Consider the following 24,770-nt stretch of genomic DNA (forward strand, 5'->3'; position numbering starts at 1 on the left):
CTTGTCACAGCTCACAGAGTTCAAAAGCTACTGGGCTTGGTGGCTGCAGCAGCAGCAGTGATTCCTCTGGGCCTGCTGAGGGCACGCCCCCTGCAGTGCTGGTTCAATGCTTTCCATCTTCACCCCAGAGACGACAGGCAGATGAAACTGCGTATATCTCAAACCTTCATCAAAGCCCTACGCCCTTGGAGCAACCGGGAGTTCATTTTACAAGGTGTCCCACTGGGGGGCCTTCCCCACAGGAGACAGGTCATCTCAACGGACGCGTCCCTGACAGGCTGGGGGGCTGTCTGGGAAGGAAGGGCAGTGAGGGGCACATGGCAGCCGCTGTGGATGAAGGAGCACATAAATGTCCTCGAGTTGAAGGCCATCCATCTTGCTCTTCAGAAATTCCTGCCAGAGTTGCAAGGCCAACATGTTCTGGTGAGGACAGACAGCACTTCGGCAGTGTATCATATCAATCACCAGGGAGGCACGAGGTCCCAGCGATGCCTCCAGGTGGCAGAGGAGTTGCTGATATGGGCATGGCCTCGATTTTCCTCACTGAGGGCAGTGCACATCCCAGGTGTGGAGAACAGAGCGGCCGACATTCTCTCCAGGACAGGGCCACTCCCGGGAGAGTGGAGGTTGAACACCGACGTAGTTGTTCAGATCTGGATGCGCTACGGTGCGGCCCAGATGGATCTCTTTGCTTCAGCGGAGACAACACACTGCCCAGAATGGTACTCCCTCATGGGGCAGGAGGGCAGTTTGGGCCTGGATGCTCTGTCGCAAGACTGGCCAACAGGCTTGTTATACGCTTTTCCTCCACTCCCTCTCATAGCTCAGGTCCTCCGACGGATCAGAGAGGGCCAACACTCAGTCCTGTTGGTCGCGCCACGGTGGCCGGCGAGGCCATGGTTCCAAGAACTCCTCCGGATGCTGCAGGGTCAGCCATGGCAGTTACCGTGCAGAGCAGATCTCCTGACGCAAGCAGACGGGCGGATTTGGCATCCGAACCCGGGAGCCCTGCGTCTATGGGTTTGGCCCCTGCAGAGCCCATCGATGGACAGCTAGATAAGGCTGTACAGGAGACACTTAATAATGCCAGGGCCCCATCTACCAGAGCTGGCTACGCACTCAGATGGAGGATCTTTTCAGAGTGGTGTTTTGGCTTGGGCATCGAGCCAACAGTCTGTCCCGTGCCACAAGTATTATGCTTCTTGCAGTCCCATTTTGATCTGGGCAAGGCAGCCAGTACGATTAAGGTCTATGCTTCGGCCATTTCAGCTTTTCACCAGGGGGCAGATAACACATCCCTGGGTAGGCACCCTCTGATTAGCCGGTTCTTAAGGGGAGCCCGCCGGTTACGTCCAGGTCGCACCTTGCGGGCACCAAGCTGGGACCTGCCTACAGTTCTGACATCTCTCGCTGAAGGTCCTTATGAGCCTATTGCAGACGCAGATCTACGGTCTTTGTCTCTTAAGACAGCATTTTTCTTGGCTCTCTGTTCAACCAAACGAGTCGGGGAGCTGTGTGCTCTCTCCGTTAGTGATGACTGTTTGAGGTGGCAGGCAGGGGGCACTGGCGTGTCACTCTGGCCGAATCCAGCTTTCCTGCCAAAAGTGCTTGATCAGCAGTCCATGAACAAGGTGTTGGAGCTGGCCCAATTCCAGCCTTCCGCTGCCTCACAGGCAGAGCATGACAAGCTTATCACATTGTGTCCAGTCAGGGCCTTGAAAGCCTATCTGATCCGTACACAGGCTTTAAGAGGAATGCACTCTCAACTGTTTGTCTGTTATGGGGCGGCAAGGCAGGGACTGCCGCTTTCCAAACAGAGGCTATCTCATTGGCTGGTGGAGGTTATTTCCCATGCTTATAAGGCTCAGGGGTTACCGGTCCCAACAGGTACAAGGGCTCATTCTACTAGGAGTATGGCTACATCTTGGGCTGCCCTCAAGGGTGTGGCAGCAAGCGACATCTGTGCAGCGGCTTCGTGGTTTACGCCATGCACTTTTACAAGATTTTACCGGGTGGATGTGACTCGACCAGCTCCGGTCGGCGACGCTGCCCTCATGTCTGTGACTGAGCGAGGTTCTAATTGGTCCTGGGTTCCTCGCGACTCTGTTGGTATGTGTCATACCTTTTTAGACCGTAGTGATGGTCAGAGTGAGGTCGAAACAGATCGTAGGTTACGCATGTAACCATGGATCTGTGAGACCGAGGGATGACCGTCACTATCCTTGTCGCTCGGACCATTCTGAGGCGCTCAAGGTAGGAGACTGAACCGGGAGCATTCTCTGCTATTTATAGACGCGGGTCGTTCTGCTTCCGGAGTTCATGGACATGACTTTGTTGACATATGGTCTCGGTGATAGGCAGAACGAAGGTGATCATTCCCTTTTTAGACCGTAGTGACGGTCATCCCTCGGTCTCACAGATCCATGGTTACATGCGTAACCTACGATACGCAATCCAGTCCACAACCCAGTCTCTCCATTCCTTGTTGTTTCATCCGATTGCACCAAAACATGACATCTAAATCCTTATTTACTTGCGTATGTGTGTCAGTATCTCCAGACGCGAGTGTTTTCATTGTTCTTCCGTCAAACATTTCACGCGAGGGGAACACACATAAACAAACACACGAGTCAGGAAACTCGACGCGGTTTTTGGTATTCTTATAAAATACGCGATTGAAAACAGTACAATCCTTATTTACTTGCGTATGTGTGTCACTATCTCCAGACGCGAGTGTTTTCTTTGTCTTCCGTCAAACAGTTCACGCGATGGGAAACGCATGCACAAACACGCGAGTCAGGAAATCGACGCGGTTTTTGGTATTCTTATAAAATACGCGACTGCAAACAGTACAATCCTTATTTAGTTGCGTCTAAGCATATATTTCCGCACAGCACGTTTATTAAACACAGGATCACTCGCATGTGCACACATAAATTAATAGGCTTGTTCGACTTAATGCAGCGCCACAAGAACCGGCAGCCGAATGACGTCAGAGTTTCGCGAGAGCGATTTAAAAGCAAACTCTTCCATATGATTTCGCGGATTACTCTCGCGGTAGTTTGACGTCACCCGGCTGTCGATCTTTGCATGCCGCATGAAGTCGAACAAGCCGACTGCTTTCATGAGCAACACATGAGGTAATGGCGGCGGCTGTAAACAAACATTGAGCAAGTTTATCGTGCAAGTTTATCATGCTTGTCCCTTGTTGTGTTTCTACTATAATGATTACAAAAACACAACTAAGAGTCCAAACAACGATAGGCAGTTGTTCTTTTGAGCTTTTTGCTGCACACAAACCCTGTGTTCACTTTGATTAGGCTCATGTGGCTCATTATGCAACCCTTTTGTCTCTCAGCTGTCAATCACTGATTATTCAGGAGCTTTCCCGCCTCCACGCATACAGCCTTTCCCAAGCAAAAGTGTCTTAGAAATTGTAAATCAATATCTTGCTTTATGTGAACGAGTAGGACGAATGATTTTCACATCATTTTGAAGAAAAAACTCTAGACTACTAGATCCTGTTTTGAAAAGTCTTGGGAAAACATGTTTAGAATTAGTTTTCTGGACTTATATCAGTGACTTGAAATTTTTGCTTTTTCAAAAACCACGCATAAACATTTTTCTCTCAAAAATACAAACATGTACATACATGTTGATTATATGATATTGTAGCCCAGTTTGTGCTTAACGCAGTGTTATGAGACTTTTACCATTAATATGTTTTTAAGCAACTGAAAAAAGCACAAATGTCAGTGCATGTCAAAACTTCCCCAGGGACCTAAAAACCCCTTAGACCCCAGAGGGTTAAGAAAAAAACCTAAGAAGAATTCCAATTCTCAAAAAATAAACTGTCTTAAATAGCATCTTAAAGTTAGGACAACATTACAGTAGTCTTAAATCTCAAAATGTAAGATGTTTTATAAGTTAATGTGATTGTTTTAAATGTGCCATGTTGTATTTTGTAGTCTGAAATGGCAATTTAATCAATTTACTTCACATAGATTAGTTTAAAGAGGAATTCCACACTCATATAATGAAGTTTAATGGCCTACATAGTAATATGTCATGCAACACAAATAAGTATTAGTGATAATATTAGCAAACATTTAACTTCCTCAGTAATAGCCTACATTCATTGTGAAATTACTTAACAGCTAAAAGTCGCTCTAAGCGGGTAATCGCTTTGTCATGTGAGTCGAGGGATCTGAAATCGGGCTCGCTGCACCCTCCGCGTCCATCTCTTGACGCGTGAGCGCGGGAGACGAAGCCGTGAGCACGGAGAGTGAAGCACGCACGCCCAGGGCGCTCGACCCGCATGATGGACCGATTGCAACGTTAGGAAATGATATTTACTCACCGCACCGCCTTAATACTAGCTGGCCTCTGTTACAACACCGAATAACATCATCTATAGTCTTAATGTATCACTCGTTTGTATCGCGTTATGCTGGTCCATGCTGGTGTGATGCTGTTTTTTTCAGCAGGGCTTATTGTAGGGGATTTTAATATTCATGTGTGCTGTCCTGAAAAGCCAATGGTAAGAGACTTTTTAAATGTCATTGAGTGTTTTAATCTTATACAGTGTGTATTTGGCCCCACGCAGGAACATGGGCACACTCTTGACTTGGTTTTAACTCATGGCTTAACTGTTTCTAATCTTGAAGTCTGTGATGCTTTTTTCTCTGATCATATGCCTGTTGTATTTGAAATTTCCCTTCCTTGTGTCGTAGTTAAACCGTGTGCTTTTAATGCCGCTTGTAAAACAGCATTAGACACGGTAGCCCCCTTAAAAATCTGGAGTTGTACCTATGAGTTTTAAACATGCAGTTGTTCAACCGTTGTTAAAGAAGCCTGGTCTGGACCGACTTGAGCTCTCAAACTATCTGCCTATTTCTAAGCTCCCTTTGCTTTCCAAAATTATGGAAAAAGTTGTTTATTTGCAGCTTAGCACATTTTTAAATGACAATTGTTTAACTGAAAATTTTCAGTCTGGGTTAAAGTCAGCCCACAGCACAGAGACAGCTCTGCTGAGGGTTTACAACAACATTTTTCTGGCTTCAGACTCTGGTGTTCCCTTTCAGTCGGTCACTACGACGTCACGTCGTGACCGACGAATTGGGAACCGCTTCGCGGGTGACCTATCTGCTTCGAGAAACCTTTAATACTCTCAATACTCTCTACACCAACTTCCACCGTAGTCTTCGCCACCATTGTCAGCAACACCAACACCGGACTGTGTCTTCTGCATTGACTCTTAATACTCTCTTTCTGTTTATGTTTAATAAACATTGTTGAATTTTCCCCTGCAGTTGTTTCCACTCCTTACGTGTCATTACAGAAGAATCTGGCCCTTCATGGAAGCAGCGGGGGAACAACCCATTTCCGCGTTGGAGGAATTTCTCCAGCGATCATTGGCCAGGATGGATCATCAGGACAAAGCAATCGATGATATGCGGAAGGCCGTCCATGCAATGGTGGCGAAAGTTTCCGAGCTTTCCCAGCGATCTCCACACACCACGCTACCCACTGCGCCACCCACGCTGCCTGCATCATCTTCACCTCCAGGGGGTAGTTCTTTTCCGGAGCCCCGACTACCGATCCCGGAGAAATATTCTGGTGAGCCTAATTATTGTCGTGCATTCCTGTCACATTGCTCTCTTCATTTCGCCCAACAGCCCCGGTCATTTTTTCTGGAGGAGACTAAGGTCGCATTCACCCTATCTCTGCTTACCGGCAAGGCTGCCCTCTGGGGGACGGCGGTGTGGGAGAATAAGGACATCTGCTGCTCCTCGTTCACCCTGCTTTCACAGGAGATGAAGAGGGTGTTCGATCGCTCCGTCGCCGGGAAGGAGGCCGCCCGTCTCCTCACGGAGCTTCGACAGGAGGAGCGGTCGGTCTCGGACTATGCCATCGAGTTCCGGACCCTGGCGGCGGAGTGCAGGTGGAACGAGGAGGCGCAGTGGGATCATTTCCTGCATGGGTTGGCGGATCGGATCCAGCGAGAGATCGTTACGGCAGAGTTACCCACGATGCTTAATGGACTTGTGGATTTGGCAATCCGGGTCGATGCCCGACTATCCATGGCCGCCCGTAGGAAGTCATCTGCCAAATCCCAGCCGCATTCCGAGGTTTCCCATCTGCCCAGCGAAGTCTCCGTCGGCGGTCTCTCAGATTCGGAGCCCATGCAGGTGGGACGAGCTCGGTTACCCCGGGAGGAGAGGAATCGGCGGAGATCCCTCGGACTATGTATGTACTGCGGTGAGCCGGGTCATCAGTGTCAGCGATGTCCGGTAAAAGACCAAGCCCGGTAGTAAGACGGAGGCTACTATCGGGCGGGATCTCTGCCAGCAAGACCTCGACATCATCCACTCTCCTTCCGGTGAGGCTACGGTGGTCCACCAAGTCTCACTCTGGTCATGCACTTCTGGATTCGGGGGCGGAGGGTAACTTAATCGACAGCTCACTTGCACGTAAGCTCCAGTTACCGTTCATTCCACTCACCCACCAGATTGCGCCCTTCGCCCTCAACGGACATCAGCTTCCCACCATCAAGCACACTACTGCACCCATCACACTCATCACCTCTGGCAACCACACTGAGACCATTTCATTTTTCATTACTGACACTGCTCTCTCTCCTATAGTTCTCGGACATCCTTGGCTCCATTCCCATAACCCCAAGATAGACTGGAAACTGGGTTCTGTTACCAGCTGGAGCGAGGAGCGTCATAAGTCCTGTCTTGTCTCTGCCTGTTTATCTGTGTCTGAGTCTGTGTTTCAGATGGAAGCAGTGGATTTGTCTAATGTGCCCGCGGAGTACCACGACCTGAAGGAGGTGTTCAGTAAGTCTCGGGCTGATTCTCTACCTCCGCATCGTCCCTATGACTGTGCCATAGATTTATTGCCAGGTACGTTTCCGCCTAAGGGCAAGTTATACTCTCTGTCCGTTCCGGAGATGGAGGCCATGGAGAAATACATTTCTGATTCTCTGGCAACGGGGTTCATTCGCCCTTCCTCTTCTCCAGCGGGGGCGGGGTTCTTTTTTGTGGGGAAGAAGGACGGATCCTTGCGACCTTGTATTGACTACCGAGGGTTGAACAACATCACGGTAAAGAATACCTTTCCTTTGCCGTTGATGTCTTCAGCCTTCGAGAGGTTGCAGGGAGCATCCGTCTTCACTAAATTGGACTTACGTAATGCATATCATTTGGTTCGTATTAGGAAGGGGGATGAATGGAAGACTGCATTTAACACCCCTAGAGGTCATTTTGAGTACTGCGTCATGCCTTTTCGGGCTAACGAACTCGCCGGCAGTCTTCCAAGCACTCGTTAATGACGTGTTGCGAGACATGGTAGACCAGTTCATATATGTTTACCTGGATGACATATTGATTTTTTCTTCGTCTCTCCAGGAACATTTGCAACACGTACGACGAGTGCTTCTGCGGTTGCTAGAGAATGGGCTTTTTGTCAAGGCGGAAAAATGCGTTTTTCATGCACAGTCTGTTTCTTTCCTAGGACACATCATTTCGACTGAGGGTGTCCGCATGGATCCTGAGAAGGTTAAGGCTGTGGTAGATTGGCCATCCCCAGAGTCTCGCAAGGCCCTGCAGAGATTTCTGGGGTTCGCCAATTTTTACCGGCGTTTTATTCGCAACTTCAGCCAACTAGCCGCACCTCTGACCGCCTTGACTCCCCCTAGTTTGACGTTCAGGTGGTCAGACGCAGCCGAGGCTGCGTTTGCCAAACTTAAAAGCTGCTTTGTTTCAGCTCCCATTCTTGTTACACCTGATCGCTCACGTCAATTCATAGTGGAGGTCGATGCGTCAGAGGTGGGGGTAGGAGCAGTGTTGTCCCAGCGCGCATCCTCAGACGAAAAGGTTCATCCTTGCGCGTATTTTTCTCACCGTTTATCTCCTGCGGAAGTTAACTATGACATTGGCAATCGAGAGTTGTTAGCGGTCAAGCTAGCATTGGAGGAATGGCGTCACTGGCTTGAAGGGTCGGGTGTACCCTTCATTGTCTGGACGGACCATAAGAATCTCGAGTACATTAGAACCGCCAAAAGACTTAACTCCAGGCAGGCTCGGTGGGCACTTTTTTCGGACGTTTCGATTTTACATTATCTTACCGGCCGGGTTCCAAAAACATCAAACCTGATGCTTTATCCCGTCTTTTTGAGCGTTCCGATCGTACTGCTACTCCCGAGCCCATTTTACCAGAGACCATCATTATCTCCGCGCTCAGATGGGAGGTCGAATCGAAGGTTTTGACAGCCTTAGAAGGGGTAACGCCCCCGGCTCGGTGCCCGCCGAATCGATTATTTGTGCCGGAGAAGTTACAGTCTGACGTCCTCCAGTGGGGTCATTCTTCCAGTGTTGCTTGTCACCCAGGGGTTAGTAGAACTAGATTCCTAGTCAAGCAACGATTTTGGTGGCCTGGTATGGCTCGTGACGTTCACGACTTCGTTTTGGCTTGTTCGGTTTGCGCCACTGGTAAGACTTCCAATCGACCTCCAGATGGGTTACTCTTACCGCTGTCTGTCCCATCGAGACCCTGGTCCCACATTTCGCTAGATTTCATTACCGCCCTCCCACCCTCTAAGGGTAATACGGTGATTTTAACCGTAGTGGACCGGTTCTCGAAGGCGACTCATTTCATTCCCTTGCCCAAATTACCATCAGCCAAGGAAACAGCGGTAGCTGTCATTGATCACGTCTTCCGAATACATGGCCTCCCGAAAGACGTGGTCTCTGACAGGGGTCCCCAGTTTGTGTCCAAATTCTGGCGAGAGTTTTGTAAATTGTTAGAAGCGACTGTTAGTCTTTCATCCGGGTTCCATCCCCAGAGCAAAGGTCAAACCGAGCGAGCCAATCAGGATGTCGAAAGGGTGTTACGATGTTTGGTTTCCAAAAATCCTTCGTCCTGGTGTCAGCAACTCTCAATTGTGGAGTACGCACACAATTCTCTGCCAGTGTCATCTACTGGCATGTCTCCGTTTAAGTGTAGTTTAGGGTACCAACCACCTAATTTTGTCAGTACGGAATCCGAGGTATCGGTCCCCTCCGCACACGCACTAGTCCAGAGGTGTCACCGTACCTGGACCAGAGCTCGTAGAGCTTTGCTCCAGGCAAGGTCGCGCACCAAGGCCAAGGCCGATCGTCACCGGTCGAAGCCTCCCCGTTACGTCGTCGGTCAAAGAGTGTGGCTTTCAACCCTGAATATTCCGATGCGTTCCATCTCGAATAAGCTTGCTCCCAAATTTATTGGCCCGTTTTCTGTTACCAAAATCATTAATCCGGTAACAGTGCGTCTTAGCCTTCCACCGGCGTACAGGAGGGTTCACCCCGTCTTTCATGTTTCCAAAATTAAACCAGTGATTTCATCCCGTCTTAATCCGCCTGCCCCGGTTCCCCCCCCCCCGCCTCGTATCGTTAATGGGGAGACCACATATTCGGTTAACCGTATTCTGGACTCTAGACGGAGGGGACGCGGATTTCAGTACTTGGTGGATTGGGAAGGTTACGGTCCGGAGGAGAGAAGATGGGTTCCTGCTCGTGACATACTGGATCATCGCCTTATTGATGATTACAATCGACAGGTAAGGCAGGCTGGGAACGTCAAGGGGCGTTCCTAGGGGAGGGGGTACTGTCACGGTAGGAAATCCACTGTTTCCTCCGTGTCATGGGTGTGTGTGTTTGTTTGTTCACTCACCTCTGCCATGTGCTCATTAGAGTGATTCAGTTCAACTGTGTGTTAATTGTCTCGCTCCAGCTGTTCATCATTACATCTCCTCCATAAATACTCACTTGACTTTCTGTTCCCTGCCAGATTCTTTCATTGTGTTCGGTCCCGTGTTGTTTGGTTGTCTCGTGTCGCTTCGGATTACTGTTACAGTTGGATTTGTATTGTCGTCGTCTTCGTGTGGATGTTCCCGTGTTCAGCCTGGATTTCACCACTGCTCACCACTCCACCAACGTCGCACTCAATACTCTCTACACCAACTTCCACCGTAGTCTTCGCCACCATTGTCAGCAACACCAACACCGGACTGTGTCTTCCGCATTGACTCTTAATACTCTCTTTCTGTTTATATTTAATAAACATTGTTGAATTTTCCCCTTCAGTTGTTTCCACTCCTCACGTGTCATTACAACTCTCTGCTCTTTGGAGAACTCTGCGTGTTCGATTTGGTTGGGCAAAGGCATTTCAGCGGAGGCTTGCGGGTGTTCCACCTCTCTTTTTAATTTTTTGACTTTTTTCTCACTCTTAGTTGAGTGTGTGCGTAGCCGTTCCCCTGTGTGCTTCATCAACATCAGCACATTTAAAGAGTATTTCCTCTAAAAGAGTATTGCGGTGTTCTGCGTCTTTTTAAAGACAGCATTTCACTTGCACTGCGTCTTTTTAAAGATGTCTTTCCGTCCGTGTTTCTGGATGCGGCAAATGTATGGGTCCCCGGGTGGCCACAATCGTTTTCTCTCGTGCGCAAGAGTGCATGCTGAGGCTGCGATCGTGGAGGGTTCATACTCCTAAGAGAGCATGAACCTCTTGGATGGCGGAAGACGGGTTTCGTACCTCCGGGAACGTCCCGAGGAGAGCGTTGCTCACCGGCTTTCACAGTATTATAATTACATCGAGATGTCGTCACACTTTCACCCCGTGGTCAGACCCAGCGTTTCTCAGGGTGCGGATGCCACTGAGATAGGTCTCCAGGCATGCTATTGTTGCCAAAGATGCCTCTACAATGGGGTGGGGAGCCACGTACGGCGGGCTCGTTGCTTCGGGGGTCTGGTCGACATTCCAGCGACATTGGCATAAATTGCCTCGAGCTGTGCACTGTATATCTTGCGCTCGTCCGTTTCATCAACGTGATTTGATGCTTGACAACACTGCGGCTGTAGCGTATATCTATCGCCAAGGCGGTCTGCGCTCTCGTCATCTGTCGCATCTCGCCCGTCTCTCCTCCTCTGGAGTCAGAAGTATCTGAGGTCTCTTCGTGCCATTCACATGTCGGGGTCGCTGAACACTCGCTCGTGAGAGCGCGCTCCGGCGAGTGGCGACTCCACCCCCGGTCGGTTCAGCTGATTTGGAAATGTTTCGGCAGAGCGCAGTTAGATCTGTTTGCTTCTTCAGAGACAACCCATTGTCGCCTGTTTTATTCATTATCCGAAGAAACTTTCGGCTTGGATGCACTGGCACACAGCTGGCCGCGGGGTTTCCCCCAGTAAGCTTTATTGCGCAGACACTGTGCAAAGTCAGGGAGGACGAGGAGCGCATTCTATTAGTTGCGCCGTACTGGACAACTAGGAATTGGTTTTACAGAGTTCACTCTCCTCGTGACAGTCCCTCCCTGGCTGACTCCCTGGCACATTATGGCACCCTCGCCCCGATCTGTGGAACCTCCATGTGTGGTCTTTGGACAGAGCACGGAGGTTTTAGGTGGTTTACCCCAGGCGGTATCTAACACCATCGCTGCAGCGCGAGCGCCGTCTATGAGACAGGCGTATACGCTGAAATGGAACCTGTTTGTTGTTTGGTGTACCTCTCAGCGAGAGGACCCCCGAGAATGCTCGATCAGTATTGTGCTTTCATATCTCCAGCACCGCTTGGAGAAGAGGCTGTCACCATCTACTATTGAAGTAGATATCACGGCAATATCCGTGCATCACGCACCCATAGACGGTAGATCTGTGGGTCAGCACGATCTGGTCATTAGGTTTTTAAGAGGGGCACGGAGGCTGAATCCTTTGCGCCTCCCTCTATTCCTCCTTGGGACTTGTCCATGGTGCTGAAAGTCCTTCAGCACTGCCCTTTCGAGCCTCTGCTGACGGTGAGCGTCAAGTTTCTCACTATGAAAACTTTGACGCTCCTCGCATTGGCTTCTATTAAAAGGATAGGGGATTTTCATGCATTTTCGGTCAACGATTCGTGCCTTCAGTTCGGGCCGGCTAAATCCAGCGTTAAACTGAGACCCCGGCCGGGCTACGTGCCTAAAGTTTCCACCACTCCCTTTAGAGATCAGGTGGTGAACTTACAAGCACTGCCTTCGGAGGCAGACCCAGCTATGGCTTTGTTATGTCCTGTACGTGCACTACGTGTGTATGTGGATCGCACTCAAAGCTTTCGGACCTCAGAACAGCTCTTTGTCTGTTACGGTGGTCAGCAGAAAGGGAAAGCTGTCACTAAACAGAGGATGTCTCATTGGATTGTAGACACAATCGCCCTGGCTTATGAGAAACAGGGCATTCCTAGCCCTTTTGGTTTGAGAGCCCATTCAATCAGAAGCGTGGCTTCATCTTGGGCTTTGGCTCGTGGTTCCTTGCCTTTAGATATTTGTAGAGCTGCTGGCTGGGCGACACCTAATACGTTCACTAGATTCTACAGTGTTCGTGTTGAGCCGGTATCCTCTCGAGTTCTCTCGTCAGATCAGTGAGAACATCGAGGAACGGCTCCTGTGTCGTCTTGGAGCCTTTCTTTTTGGCTGCGCAAAAACCGCACCATTATGGAAGGCCATCGGGGCAAAAACGTTACAAAAAACTGTTTTTTGTCTTCTCCACCGCTTGGTGGCCGATGTTGCGGAGCATTGGCTGCCAGCCTCTCACTAGATGTATCCTTGACTATCTGGGTGAGGCTAGCGCCCACATTGCCCCCCTAGTGGTTTCTTTGTGAGTATTTCCATGGAAAGTTTCTGATTTACCATGTTTCCCTTAGCGGAGTTCGTTCCGCACCTCTCTAATGTTGCTAAGTGTTTCTATAGACCTCGTGTCTTTTTATCCATCACCTTAGTGGTAGACCCCTAGAGGGTTTTTCTTCCGCAGCGATCTTAGTCCCGCCTGACGAGTTCGCTTCCCAGTTCGCCTAGTCACTATCGTGGGTTAAGGAACAAGTAGTGACCGGCCTCTGCTTCAACCCCATTTCCGTTCCCTTAAAGAGGAGAGTCGGAGGGTTTACGCAGGCACTGGAAAGGGTCAGCTTCAGTGGCGCTTTGGTAGGGATTCCCAATTCGTCGGTCACAACGTGACGTCGTAGTGACCGACTGAAAGGGAACGTCTCGGTTACATATGTAACCCTCGTTCCCTGAAGGAAGGGAACGGAGACGTCACGTCCCATCGCCACAGTTTGCTGTTCCACTGCTGATATCGGCCGGACCCTTTCCTTCTGTCCAGCTTTCTCAGCAAAAAATAGCTGATTTGATAACTGCACCTGCCGCTCATTAAATACCTGTGTGGCGGGGCGGCGCCGGCAGATGCAATTATCTGCATGCCAAGTTCATTGGCATTTTAAAGGTTTCTCGAAGCAGATAGGTCACCCGCGAAGCGATTCCCAATTCGTCGGTCACGACGTGACGTCTCCGTTCCCTTCCTTCAGGGAACGAGGGTTACATATGTAACCGAGACGATACTATTGCTCTGCTGCTATTGGACCTTACGGCTGCATTTGATTAGCCTGACTACGTCAGACTTCGTACTTCCGCTAAATTTCATTACGCTTCTGTACTCAGTCTGAGATACCTCCCATTCAAAACGTTTTCCTCCGGCATCGAGACGACCGACAAATCAACGAACAGAGGGTGGGCTGAGAGCCGTGACGTAGACACTAAGCGCCGAATCACGGTTGTAGTTTGTAGTGGACATGGAGACACAGAAAGCTATTTGCTCTGTTGTGGAGAACCGGCACTTGCCAACTTAAACCCGAACAAGAAAAGTGTTTGTTAAACATTTTGAATGGAGATTATGTTATTGCCCTACTCCCGACAAGTTTTTGGAAAAGTTTAATTTATCAACTTTACCGATCGTCAGCGAGAAACTGTGTGCAGCACAGCTTGAAGTGCACAACGATCGAGAAATCATGGAAGGGAATTATATTGTTCACAGTTAATGGTGGAGGACGCATGGGCAAGCATTCTTTGGTGACATTCCTGATTAACCAGAAAATAAGGTAGGAAGATTTAATTTACATATGGTTATGGTTGTCTGGTGGAAGAGTTTGAGAGGAGAGAGGGGCGTTCCTCCCGTTAGACGTGAGTGGAAAGACACCGTAAGGATAGTGTTCAACTAGCTCTGGCCCGATTTACTTTACATAATCTGCAAAAGTCGTTCATAGCCATGTTAACTCTGGTATTTTGCTCAATGGGTTTGTTTTCACATCAATACGTGTATTTTACAGCAGAGATTCGATGCGGCTGAGCCGGCGCATAACGCACATCATATCCAAATGTTATGTGTGATTGGCTTACATTTAGACCAATAATTTTAAACTTCAGACAAGCCCCTCCCACGAGAAGGAAAACGATTGTCAATGATGCCCAGCCAGACTCTGTCTATGAAGCGAAGCAAAATAGCAGAGGATGGTATTACCAGGCTAGCATTTGATTCAGTCGACCACCAAATCTTACTGTCTCGACTCGAGAACAGTGTGGGTATTAAGGGGCAAGGTCTAGCATGGTTTAGGTCTTATTTGGAAGGCAGAAGTTTTTCAGTTCAGGTTAGTGATGCTGTGTCATCTTCGGCTCCTCTGTCGTGTGGAGTTCCTCAAGGGTCTGTCCTTGGGCCGCTACTTTTTTCAACGTACCTGCTGCCTTTGGAGTCAATTTTCAGAAGTTATAATGTTTTGTTCCATTTTTATGCTGATGACTGCCAAATATATGTGCCGCTAAGTCAGTCAAAAACCCTCTTAGAGTGTTTAAATGAAGTGAAAGCATGGATGACTATGAATTTTTTGTATTTAAATGAGACCAAAACTGAGCCTGTATTATTTGCTCCTAGTGACTCAGCTGCTACGGTTCCTGTTGACCTGGGTTCTCTAACCAGATACATTAGCCCGGTGGTTACAAACCTGGGGGTCAAGTTGGACGGACGTTTAAAACTTGATGATCAGATTAGTGCTGTGGTGAAGACTAGCTTGTTCCAATTGAGGCAATTAGTCAAAGTAAAAACGGTTTTATCTCTGCATGATTTTGAAATTGTAATTCATGCTTTTATTACCACTCGTTTAGATTATTGTAATGCACTTTATACTGGCAAATCACTTATGGCACGTTTACAATTAGTTCAAAATACAGCTGCACGCCTTTTAACTGGAACTCGAAAATTTGACCATATTTCACCCATCCTCCAATCACTCCACTGGCTCCCTGTGCACTTTCGCACTATTTTTAAAGTTCTTTTATTTGTTTTTAAATGTTTGCATGGCCTGGCCCCCCAGTACCTGTCTGATCTGCTCGTGCCTTACACCCCCTTGCGTTCGCTTCGGTCGGCTGACCAGGCACTGCTGGTCGTCCCTAAGACTAAGCGTAAATCCAGAGTTGACCGTGCGTTTGCCGTGGCAGCTCCGAGACTCTGGAATGAGCTGCCTTTGCACATCAGACTGACTGAGTCTCTTCCTGTTTTTAAATCCCATCTTAAAACTCTTTGGCTTTTAACTCAGTTTGAGGGTTGATTTTGTTAGTTGTGTTTTATGATGTTTTATTAACAAAGTTCGGGAGGAACATGTCAAATAAAATACCTAAGTGACTTCAGCTGTTTTCAATCAGTAGTCAATGGCACCAGCCGCTTTCAATCGGTAATCAACAATACACCCAATCAGCTCGAAAGCAAGCCATATATAAATCACAGTTGAACTCACTGAAAATCCTTCGCATCTTTCAGAATCCCTCCTCCACCCCGTCTCCTCTCACTTATCAAGTTATTTCCTTAAGAGGGGGGATACTCTGTGTTTCAGGCTCATTCCCTGCTCAGAGCCCTCTCCCCGGACAGCACGCCAAATACGTTTACTAATTTAATTCTTTTAACTTATTTGTAAGTGTAAACTCGTGAAAATGCTGTATTTATTTATTTGTTTTTATAGTGTGCTTTTGTTGTATGTTTTGTTTTATTTTATGGACTGTGTTCAGCACTTTGGTCAACAGTGTTGTTTTTAAGGTGCTTTATAAATAAATGTGGATTGGATTGGATATTGATAAGCCTGAGTAACACAGAGAGCACGAGCAGATTCATCTACCTCAGCAAACTGCTCTCGTAGTGTCAACATAAAAGTGTAATGACTGCAATAGTTCAACAGCAGTGGATAAGTCCATCTCGCCTTTTTGCAGATGAACACTTGTTGCCTTAAATCTGCTTAGCACACGGTTCCACAGTGTAGTCATTATCGTCGTTTCCAGATTATTTTTAGTGTGGCAGCATCACGTCTTGTGTCTACTTTTTTACACTCGCCCAGTTTGCCCATATGGTTAATCTGCCCCTGAAAATATGTTGCTGGGACACAAAAGAAAGTCTGCTGTCCATAACATCTCAGCGGGAACAAACGTGCACATGCAGAACTCTGATCTTTCAGGCTTTACCGTCACATACACTCATAATTAAGTCAAAATGTCCATTGTCGTATATAAATGTATACTGTATAAAAAGGTTTTGTGTAAAGTGAAAAGTTTAGGGAAAAAGTGTTTTAGGACGTATGAATCCATTACTATAGGCTTGTAAGTTTAAGTGACAGCTGTAACTTATATGTTAATCATAAAACAATCTGCTTCTTAATGTTATTTTTATTTGTCCGGTTTTTTTCATTTGTTTCTCTGTTCTTATTTTATCACTTACTGTTTACTTGATTATTTAATTACTTGAGAACTTTTTACTATTCATTAATATTAGGCAAGCATTTATGTTATCTTAGTGGTCACTTCTGATTGAAGGCAATCCTTTATTCTGCTGATTTAACTCCTTTGGAATACAATACAATTGTAGTTCGGGGTTCCTCTAATGACTGTTGTTACCGCCAACAGCACAACATATCCCGGGCGTATTATAGTCTTGTTGTGAACCTCCTGGGAGTGTTTTATTGATCTTCATCTGGTTGTTGTGGCTGCTGTTAACCTAGACTTAAAGCAGTCCGCCCCTGCCGTGTTCACATATGCCTAAACAAACTGAACCAAGGAGAAAAAGCACCAGGTTCTGAAACATAGACTCAGGTCTGAAAACACCCTAAGATGTCCTCAGACAAATATTGTTCAAAATTCAAAGACAACATTTATAAAAAGTTTTGGTCCACTTTAAATGTTGAAAAGTTTATTTTAATTTAATCTCAGTAATGTATTTGATAACTGAAGCTGATTTTATTCAACATTCATCACAACACTTTAACTCTTACTGAAAGTCACAAACATAAAACATTAAAATTGAATTATGATGAGAAAAAGTAAAATAACAAAAATAATTTAGAAATAAAAATATAAGAGAAAATTTTGTGATGTCTGATGAGAGAAATCAGATTTCATTGCTGTATAAAATAAATCACACAGTTAATATAAACATAAACTGATGAAGTTCCTTTCCTTGCAATTCTCACTGATGTGTTTCAATAAAACACAAACACAAATAAATGAAGTAAAATGAAAATGTTCATAAACACTAAATGATGACAGAAGAGAAACAAATTCAACTCACTGTATATTTGATCTGTGTGTAAACAAACTGTGTGTCTCTGTTCTCTACAGGTTGAGGAGGTGTGATATCACAGATGAAGGTTGTGTTGCTCTGACTTCAGCTCTGAGATCAAACCCATCACACCTAAGATATCTGGATCTGACTAATAATAATCTAAGAGATTCAGGAGTGAAGCTGATCTCTGATGTACTGAAGAATCCTGAATGTAAACTGGAGATTCTGGAGTAAGATCATCTCTCCGATAGTCACACATGTACTGAGGTTTAGTTAAACATAAACTACTGTATATGAAAAAAACACTAAACTGTAAAGGATCAGTAAGCAGATACATCAGCAGTCACATGAATAATTATGAGACATCGATACATCATTAAAGTACTGCAGTGTTTCACCACAACACAATCTCTGACGATAAAAAATTTAGATAAACCTTAAAATTAAAATAAATTCTACTACAATTAAAATGAATGATGTTGTGTTGTTAGATTTCCCCTACACACCTGATTTAAGTTACATAACCGGTGCGTCCATAGACAACACACACAAGACATTTATCCTCACCGGGTGTCCACAGAAGACATACAAGCAAGAGTCACACAACATCTTGTCCATTATGAACGGTAGGGGTGGAAAAAAATTATTCTACGATGCATCGTGATGCGGACGTGGACAATTCTGAATCAATTCACAAATTTCAAGAATTGATTCTTAAAAGTTATTTTACAAAATAATACCTTGACATTATCAGAACCAAAAGGTGGAACTCAACTGTGGGAGGGGTGCTGCACACGGACAACTTGAGAGTGCGCACCGCACAAGCACCCACAGCGGAGCTTACATGAGCAGTAGAGAAAGAAATAAACAAATACATCTAGCCCTATTTGACTTATTCAATACTTACTCCAATTACAAGTGTGACTCATGAACTCAATACAGATTTATGAAGAAATGTTCATGTGGTTTAGGACATCTAACACTAATAGTCAGCTGTGTGATGGATTTATTTGACATTTAAACACACAGTGTCTCAGTTACTGAGGGATTGAAAGAGGACCATTACATGAAGAGATGAAGGTTAAAGATTTGTGGACAAACTTTGTAGTTTTGCATCATTCACATAAAGTCTCTGTTCTCTACAGGTTGTGTAAGTGTGATATCACAGATGAAGGTTGTGTTGCTCTGACTTCAGCTCTGAGATCAAACCCATTACACCTGACACATCTGAATCTGTCTGCTAATGAACTAAGAGATTCAGGAGTGAAGCTGATCTCTGATGTACTGAAGAATCCTGACTGTAAACTAGAGATACTGGGGTAAGATCATCTCTCTGTTAGTCACACATGTACTGAGGTTTAGTTAAAGATAAACTGTATGAAAAAAACACTAAACTGTAAATTCGTGTAATTAGTGATACATCATCAAAGTACTGCAGTGTGTCAACACAACACAACCTGTGAAGATAAAAACTGAGCTACTGCTCAAAATTTAAATAAATTCTCCTACAATTAAAATGAATGATGTTTTGTTGTTAGATTTCTCCTACACACCTGACTGACTTAAAGTGCCCATATTATGAAAAATTCACTTTTTCTGGGTTTTGGGGTGTTCATTTGTGTCTCTGGTGCTCCCACACGCAAAAAATCCATCCATGCTGTTTTGAGTGAGATACACATTTCTGAATGTCCTCTGCCTTGAGTCTCAGATTGCACGAGTTCAAACTCAGCGCCGTTGTGACGTAACTAGCCGTTTCGTCACATTCCGTTTGAATTTACCCGCCCACCACCCCACTCGCAGGTCTCCACCCACCAGGTAGCTAGAGAGCACAGAGCAGTCACTTCGCTGATACCCTCTATGCTGTTATCATATCTCACGGAGATAACAGCGCTATTTGGATATTATGGATTATACTCCCGCCTACTTTTAAGAACAAAGTTTTAATGCTTGTTTATTGGAACCTAAAGTGTAATCTTATATACAGTGTGTTACGACACAAATAGTCCTCAGATTGTTGGCGATATTATTTTCTATTACAAGACATTCATGCGAAATCTGATGTAAACAACAGACTATGTATCTATTTTTCACGGATTATACACATTTGTGGACAAAAATGGTAATTGGATGTATTATATTGGACTTTCATGGATTATTCACACATCTGAAACAGACTTGATTCGATTCGTGATCGTTATTTCAACACAAAAGGCAAGAAGTCACGTTATATTTTGCATGTTGTCATCTGACTCACAAAATACTACATTTATGATGCTAGAGCATCTGTATCTCAAAACAGAGACCATACATTGATGTTAATCCCGTAAATTATACCTTTTATGTATAGTAATGTGAATATAATTGTTTGTAGACAGTAGGCTATATAGATATTTTTTGCAGGCTAGATAGTTTGCAGCGTGGTTTCGAAAATTAAAAAAAATATTTTACCGCTTTATTTTACTATTCTACATGAACTAAGTAATAGTGCTTTGCCAAACTAAAAGTGTTTTGCCAAACTAACCGAGACCGGGCCTTACCGACCCGACTTTTCTGACGAGGCTAACGTACCCCCGAGTCTCTATCACTTGCCCAAGATACGGTCCGGACCTCCCGCTAGCTTCTAGCAATTAGCACGCGGTCCACAAGCAGTATACATCCCCGCCGGGTCTTAATTTCTGTCATTTGCGAAAATAATGCGTTTGAAAATGTTTTATAAAGGGAATATGTTAGCATTGTCCAGGGAAAACGAGTGTATTGTTGAGACTGCTACATCACAATTTACTCTGGAATCATTGTGTGTCATGAGTTTCTTCTCCTGTAGTGTACTTATTAGTGACACTTTTCTGCTTGATTTGTCTGTTGGCAACATAAACCGTTAATAATAATATATAAAATAATAACACAGTATGGTCTGTACTGCTCACGATACCACTGAGCACGCGCACGGGCACATGACGTTAGTAGTGGGGCGTGGCCAGAGGAGCAGCAGCTCATAAATATGTAATGACCATCTCAAAACAGCACAATCTGAAATGCACTGAAACAGAGGCTACTAGAGATGGGTAACAATCTTTTCCTACAAACTATTTCAAGCAAACAACTTTTGAAACATGTTTTATGGAACTCGTACACCTATTTAACTTGTGGAAAAGCAGTCATAAGATGGGCACTTTAAGTTACATAACCAGTGCGTCTATAGACAATACACACAAGACATTTATCCTCACTGGGTGTCCACATAAGACAAACACTCAAGAGTCACACAACATCTTCTCCATTATAAACACAAACACTTGAGGAAATACGATCATGTATTCAACCTGACAGACTCCAGTCCATGTCTTTGAATATGATTGTGAAGATTCTTGCCCATTAAACACAGGAGCCACTGCTTATATTATATGTCCTGTTTGGACTTCAATTTATTGTTTGCTTTTTAGACAAAAAGATTCCCACAAACCAGAAAAACAGGGAAATCTGTCAACACTCAGAACCTGGCTGCGTTGCTCTCCCAGGATCTAACAAACAATTACCATAATGGTCTGCAGATTATGCATTTGCTAATTGGCCAACCAAACCATTCCAAATAGGGTGAAGACAAAATTCAAAAACTAAGAAAATAACTCGACACCAAATATTTATAAAATGAAATTAATAATAAAAAATAAATATAATTATTGAAAACTACATCGGTAACACTTTACAATAAGGTTCATTTGTTAACATTAATTAGCTACATTAGTTAACATTAACTAATAATGAACTGCACTTATACAGCATTTATTAATGTTTGTTAATGTTATTTTCAACAATTACTAATACTTTATTAAAATCTTGTTAACATTAGTTAATGGACTCTGAACTAACATGAACAAACAATTAAAGCTTAAATTTATTAACTAACATTAACAAAGATGAATAAATACTGTAACAAATGTATTGCTCATGGTTTGTTCAAGTTAGTTAATACATTAACTAATGTTAACTTGATAACCTGCGCGAGGACGTGGATGTACTGAAGAGCTATTTATTTACATAATTTAAATTACTGTTAGTTTAAATGTACTTACATTAAACAACTATACATCATTAAAAAGTGTTTTGATTTAAGATTTAGTTTTTGACCTTTATTTTAATCTGAGAATCCTAGTAACAGTAATTTCTTCATTTTTGTCAGGCGTTATGAAAATGAAAAACGGTACATACCTTTAATTTGAAATATAACCCTCAGCCGCACTCATTGATAAAAATACTCCTCCGTGATCGTCATGAAAGCACTCGATAAAACAACATCTATCGGGGCTTTTAATTCAAAGTATGCATATTTGGAGAAATATTACTTCAATTTTATATATTTACTTCAAATTTCTGCAGTGGGGGTAATATTTCACCCATTTTTATTCAAAACATGGCGATATGAGCAAGCTGGAGTCCTGTAAGCATTCACACTCAGTTTGTTTCATTCATACGTGAAGCCGGAGGGCGCTAAAGTCTGAAACTCTTTCATAAACTTTCATAGAAAGAATAAGACGTCAGAGTCAGCTCAGCAGCAGCTGTCAGTCAGACGTGAACTTGAACAGTGACCTGCAACGAGCGATCGCTGTTTTTATAATAACATGCAAATAAAGATGTTTTGATGTTTTAAAACCATGGAGACAATAAACACGATTAAGATTATATATGGTTTGTCTGTATTTTTAACGCTATGTCTATTATTTTTATAACAGTACTGTATATTATAATGCTATGCTAAGCTAACAGCATAAATAACATAAAATTGTTTATTTTCGGTCTTATTTTATGATCCAAAGCCACATCAGATCACACATGATTGTTTAAGCACTCGACTTTTGATGTTATAATGTGAGTTTTATTATAAATGCTTTTATTTGTAGTGTTTTGATGGTATGCTAAGCTAACGTACTAGCTGTTCTGTAAACATCTGCTGTCTGGAGATATGAGATATGTGTTTCTAGGAATAATTTTGACTGGTAAAGCTTCTTTAAGGTAAGTTTCTTTTTGTAAGAAAGGACTTTAATAAAAAGAAAGTGAATTGAGACAAAAGGAGGAAATAAAACACTAAATAGAAATTATGAGCAATTATTATATTGTTTATAATAATAAAATAAACATTTAGACAGCCATATCCCGGATTAAAAGTTGTTAATGACTCATCCGGATGCTTATTTAATGAGTCTGTTTAAAACACGGAGCAATAGGACAATAAACTGAAAGGATGTTGTGAGATATAAATAAACAAACATTAGCTTAGCATTTTTGCTGTTTTCTCTAAATAAATTTACATGACATGGGTCTAAAAAACATTTCATAAAATACAGAGTTTTAGAGGTATCATCTTCAGATTTAAAACAGAACATGGTCAGACCTGTGGCTTTAACTGCAGAGCATTTCTAGATTGCTCCAAGGCCAATTTCATTTAGATTTTCATAACAATATTTCATACATGTTTGGTGGAGTTTATAAAAAATAATAATTTAAGCTCTCTATAACAACTTTTTTCATTATGAAAGTAACTAATGTTCACCTCTTAATAAACTTCCAAGTGTCTGCTTTCAAATGAGACCAAACTTATGCTTTTAGTGCAAAGACTTTATAAACTGTATCTATTTTAGTTTGGCTATGACAGTTTTTGTGGGGGGGTTCGGAAAATGGAATGAGGGCTAACAGGTTAACTAATGAACCTTATTGTAAAGTGTTACCACTACATCTCTCAAACCTTCAAAGAAAACCCTTTAAATTTCCGACCTTCAACTACGCTGCAGTCATTAACCATGGCACAACTATAAAAATAAAAATATAGCTGCAAGCAGCAATTGCGGGGTCAAGCACCTTCAGCGCAATGAGCACCCAAAGCACAGCAAAAACCACACGACGCAGCAAATGCGCAAAGCGCAGAAAGCACGCAATACAGAGCCCGAACCCGAAGCAAAGCAAATGCAGAGCAGAACCACTGCAGTGCGGAGCAACAACAGAAAAGATGGCAAAAATATAACACGTGTGGAAAACCAGACAGGTCGAGAAGAACGTGTTAAAGGGAACACAAAAGGAAATCTCAATAAGTGAAAGTAAGAGCTGGGATTCGAACCCATGACCTCATGTTCCCAAAGCACAGCACTAACCGCATGCGCCACTGAGTAAACAATTAAACCACTGACTTGGTGTGTCCAAGCTATAGAATACAGCTTTACAGCTATAAACATTGATATCCAGCAATTACCAAAAGTGTAGAAATGACAACAGAGAGCACAAATAACTGAAATACAATGTATAGTATGAGAATCACAAACCAAAATACCACTGCACATGGGATTCGAACCCATGACCTCAGAAACTCATGGCATGTGATTAACCTGATGCACAACTCAGTTAACACAGCTCAAAGGGCAGCAAAAAAACAGCTGAGGTGCTTCAAGGATTGACATGTGCCAATCAACACAGATGCAGAACTGACAGTGCAGAGCAGAACTATCAAAAATACAATGTATATGAGAATCAAAAAGCTCAAATGAGATTGAAGACAAGAACATCATTCTGTATAGTAATGCTATACAATGTAATATACAGTCACATTCATTTACTATGACAAATAGACAACGTCACAGGCACGGTCAACTTTGGAGTGGTATTTCTAAGAAAGAGAACAGAATATCAAAAATCTGTTCAGTCATTTCTGTGCGGATTGCTCCAAACATTATACGAGCAGTACCTGGCATAAAATAAACAACATTTGTAAAAGGAGTAGCAAAAAAATCATCTACCATATGCTTTACATTAACACATGAACAGAATGTTGGAAAATGACAAACGAGGCATCGTTGCAATCGGCAAAAAACAGTAAATAAAATTTCACAAAGAAAATGTATATCAGACAAAGTATTCTGAAGATATAAGCAGTTCTATAAGAACTGTTATAGTTTATAACCCCTAGGTGGCGCTGTACTCTGACTTCCCAGGTACCTTCAGGACATCATGCCGAAGCTCCCTAACTATTTTTGCACAAATATGTCCAATAGTTCAAAAGATATAACAATTTATGACCAATTTCAAAATGACGGACAGGTGGTGTGGTTAAACCCGACATAATACATATCGACAGATTCGGCATGAGCCAAGGAATCCGTAAACACCAAGATCATAATTTTCTGACAAACATTTCAGTAGTTATGGGCAAAAAAAGCCATTTTCCATATCTCATGACCCATAGGTGGCGCTGTCACCAAATTTGGCATGGACCCCCAGTTTATGGTCGACATGACGTGTACGAAATTTCATTTCAATTGATGAAAGAATGACAGAGATACAGCCTCAGAACTA

General features: G+C 44.0%; 2 protein-coding genes across 3 annotated transcripts in view; both read left to right on the forward strand.

The window, feature by feature from the left end:
- Positions 1 to 24,770, forward strand: part of LOC141363221 (NLR family CARD domain-containing protein 3-like) — a 460,117-nt gene that overhangs the window by 280,615 nt on the left and 154,732 nt on the right. The gene's annotated exons all lie outside the window — the stretch shown is intronic.
- Positions 1 to 24,770, forward strand: part of LOC129439022 (protein NLRC3) — a 133,040-nt gene that overhangs the window by 101,518 nt on the left and 6,752 nt on the right. For both annotated transcript variants that reach the window (XM_073865811.1, XM_073865812.1), the window contains exons 7-8: positions 17,492 to 17,665; positions 18,581 to 18,754. In XM_073865811.1, the coding sequence (XP_073721912.1) occupies positions 17,492 to 17,665; positions 18,581 to 18,754 (348 nt within the window). The remainder of the gene's footprint in view (positions 1 to 17,491; positions 17,666 to 18,580; positions 18,755 to 24,770) is intronic.

The sequence above is a fragment of the Misgurnus anguillicaudatus genome, unplaced genomic scaffold (assembly GCF_027580225.2).
Source record: "Misgurnus anguillicaudatus unplaced genomic scaffold, ASM2758022v2 HiC_scaffold_33, whole genome shotgun sequence".
Taxonomy (NCBI): domain Eukaryota; kingdom Metazoa; phylum Chordata; class Actinopteri; order Cypriniformes; family Cobitidae; genus Misgurnus; species Misgurnus anguillicaudatus.